This window comes from Crassostrea angulata, chromosome 2 (genome assembly GCF_025612915.1).
Source record: "Crassostrea angulata isolate pt1a10 chromosome 2, ASM2561291v2, whole genome shotgun sequence".
Taxonomy (NCBI): Eukaryota; Metazoa; Mollusca; class Bivalvia; order Ostreida; family Ostreidae; genus Magallana; species Magallana angulata.
In genome coordinates, this window is record NC_069112.1 from 40,241,247 (window position 1) to 40,245,046 (window position 3,800).

Sequence of the window (3,800 nt, forward strand, 5' to 3'; positions counted from 1 at the left end):
TAGAACATTTAACAGTGATTTATTTAATTCAACTGTTCAAGTGCAATGAATGAACAAAAGAAAGTTAAATTTCCATTCTGTCCCTTTTTTTTTGGAAAAAGTGAATATAATTCAGAACCTTGTTGACTGTTTATCTGATACGGTCCTTACCAATCAAACCCAGATAAGTTTGATTATTTAATCTAGAAACAAAGACTATGAGAAAGATGGTTGCTACACCGTTGCCTTGGGCGCGCAAATTAAAGCGCGCCCTTGTCAAGCCGTGTAACAACCCTTACTTGCATATCCATATTGAGAACTACTTAGAAGGAAAATGCGTTGTTACATGTATTGCCTTTTTAGTTGCGAGTCTATTAAATAGCAATTTAAATCTCAAACAATATCTATTTTTGTAACGTGTAAGTGATAGATGTTTATGTATTTCATTTAAGAATCATTAAAAAAAAAACCGAAATTTAGAAAAAGCTAATTATTTAAGATTTAAACTATAATCGTGACATGATATTGAAATCCCATTCTAAAAGGGGATGTGAAAGAAAAATTTTGATATACATGTTAAAATCCTTAGAAAAACGAGAACAACACACAATTAAACAACACTTTAACAAACTATTGTATTAAGTATGAATCTAAAAGTACTTAACTGTGTAGTATGATCCTCAATATATTGCATTGCTATAATATATAAATCCTACTCGTAGTGAAATACGCTATAGTGGCCAATAATTTAAAATTTTGCTATACGGATAAAACGGCAATTATTTCGATCAATATTTTTGTAATTTTTGAGGAACAAATGCTCATATTTGAGAAATAATATTGAAAAAAATAATGTGTTTAAGTTTTTTTTTTTTTAACACGCTTGGCATCATAATGAAGTTACATTTAAAAGTAAACATTAAAAGGATTATACTTTTCAATTTTTTAAAAACAAATACAACAATAACAATAACAAAAACAGCAACATTTTAACAAACTATAATGTTTTGATTTTGATCTATATGAAATTCTTACAAAATAGCTACCGTTCTAGGAAAAAAAAACCCCACACGTGTTTCAATGTCGGAACGGTAAAACAATTTCAATTTTATGGATATATAATCTCATATTTATGTTAAAGTACAATTGCCTAATCAATAATCAACTGCTTGGTTTGAAATGTTTCTTACGTCTGTTAGTTTTCTGATACCTGCTGGTACATGAATACTGAGTAAAAATATCATTCCAGTTGTTTTTCTTGTCCTACACGGATTTTTAGAATTTTTAATATTCAAAATCTAGAAAAAAAAACCCATTAAAAATGTACTTACAACTTTCTCTCTACCAAAACACACTGGAATCATAATAAAAAAAAACTTCTGACATAAAAGCCTAAATTTGACCAAAATCAATCTCATGATAATAACTTTCATGTCTGTTATGCATAATAGGATCATAATAATTCTAAGGATGAGTTATGACCTATGTACAGATTTATAAACTATGTACAGGTAAAAAATTTTCTTTCAACAAACAATGTTACACTTGTACATCTAACATTCTCGCGATGCCTTCTTTTGCCGTTAGTCTCGAAAAGTTATTATTTCGAGGTTTTACTTTGTAACACTTAATATTTAACAATTTGCATCGAGTGTTGTCTGTGAAAATCATTATTAAAAATGAATCGGCTGACACGAACACCGCTAGTTGTTTCCCGCTATAATCCGCTTAATTATTAATCTTAATGTCTTTTTAAACACATGAAACTCATGTCTTGTCGGGTAATCTTTTAAAAAACATGGATTGATTACCATCCATTGTTTTACAAAATGGCAAACAAGTAAAAGTTTGAGAAAAAATGTTATAAAGCCTCCCAATCCCCTTACTATATGTACCTCATGGTGTTAATTTAAATAGACCCAATCTGAACCAAATATTTCAGGTTCTACAGCAGTATCGCACTAAAACCATATGCAGCATAAGTTTTAACTCCCGAAAACATGAGTCCAAAATGTTCCCCACAAGTTGTAGACACAGAAATTTCACCCTCCGGTACTCTAATAGACCTCACGTTGTATGTTAAGTTCATAAATGATACATTTTCTTCAAATACAATATTGCTTCCGTTTGTCAATGTGTTGTTAATTCGGATAGAATCTTTTAAAGATTGTTTTATCATAATAGTTACATAGTTAAAACTGAAACCGGCTGGTACCACTGTTTTGTAGTAATCAATGTATTGATTTATCCCCGGAACAACCGTCATGGAAGGATCGCCCATTGTAGATTTGCTAGAGCGTAAACCAAAACTGGTGACAGTTATAGGTGTCTTTGATTCAATCACACACGCTCGTCTACTGGATAGAATCGTGTCGAAAGAATCCAATTTATTAATTGTTACTGTTTGAGTTATTCCATTAACTGTGTACATTATGTTGCTGCTTTCTGTCGCTGTTATACGAACCTTTGTTCTTCGATCGTTTGTATTTGGGGGTACTATGTATGTTTTGTCTAATTCTCTAGTTGGAATTATTTGTTGAATAAGATGATCACAGGCGCCAATATTTTCAAGCCTATTACAAGTATTTCCCGAAAAAACTGCGATAGGTACAGACGATTCAATAACTGTTCCTGTCAAATCCGTTTCATGGGAAATCTGATATGTTTCAAATCGATCAAGTGTTAAATTGTATACATCGCCATTCAAAAATGACTTTCCATCGATATACAAAACAATGTTTCGTTTCATCTTAAAAGTTATTGAAACTGACGTGTTATTTTTAAGAGCAGCTATAGCAAACTGACTCTTCTTCTTTGATGTTGGCTCTGTCGATATTACAACGTAATGGGTTGCCATTTTGTGTAGTGGAACAATTGCAGTGCTTCCAATAGTATCAGGAAGATGGTCATGACTAACGACAAACACATCATCAAACGTTTCGATGAAAATTGACTTCACTTCTTTCCTAAAGCTTTCCAGTTCAATTGCAGATGGAATGATAATACGATGACTCGAAGGTACGGTAATCATTTTATCTATCTGTTGTTTAAGGGAATGGTCTAGACGTGACGATGTTGTTATATTCAGGAATGCACCTTTCTTGGATGAAAAGTAAATATCCTTCATGGGAATGTCTATATGTGCCATAAACAAAACGATAAAACCAGTTTTCTCATGTTCTGCAATGGAATGGAAAATAATATTATATACATGTACAAAATAAGTTAATTTGAAATTCATCAGTAAGAAAAAGTGATTGTATTTGATTGATCAGGAAATAGTAGATCCAAAAAGAATTATATTCTTTCAAATAATATTAACAATGATTTATTTCGTTTTTATTTATATATAGTTTTTGAAAAAAAATTAAAACAATGTATAAATATTTGTGCTCGATAGTATATGTGCCTCTCATCATCAATTATATTTTTCTGACATTCTTTCTTAAAACAATTTTGGCATAAGAGATACTTTTGGCTTGTACAGTGTTATAACATAGAAACTTTAACTCATATTCTTAGATGATTGATATATGGACATGTTAAATAAATTGTACGATATACTTAGTTTGATGAACTCGGCAAACTTTGTTACAAATGTTTGCGTACGAGAAAATAAATAAAAAACCAACAACACTAACATTTTTTCTTATATATGTACAAATAGTCCGACTGTTTCGCGTTAAAGCGTGTAGGAAGTAATACTCGCTGTAGTTGGTGTATCAACAATTTAACTGTTCATTATTCAATTTCAATTTGTTTAAAAAGTGGCATTTCATTATTAAACACCATATACATACCATTAAGTATTACAGAAGGAT

At 30.7% G+C, this 3,800-nt stretch overlaps 1 protein-coding gene across 1 annotated transcript; it reads right to left on the reverse strand.

Annotated features, from left to right (window-relative positions):
* Positions 1-1,860: 1,860 nt before the first annotated feature.
* Positions 1,861-3,127, reverse strand: LOC128174329 (IgGFc-binding protein-like). The gene has a single exon (XM_052839902.1). The coding sequence runs from the start codon at positions 3,125-3,127 to the stop codon at positions 1,925-1,927; it is 1,203 nt and encodes a 400-aa protein (XP_052695862.1). The 3' UTR covers positions 1,861-1,924.
* Positions 3,128-3,800: the final 673 nt, after the last annotated feature.

Bases quoted from the DNA above. Each gene is read 5' to 3' on its own strand.
- LOC128174329 (XM_052839902.1), bottom strand. From the start codon at position 3,127: ATGGCACATATAGACATTCCCATGAAGGATATTTACTTTTCATCCAAG.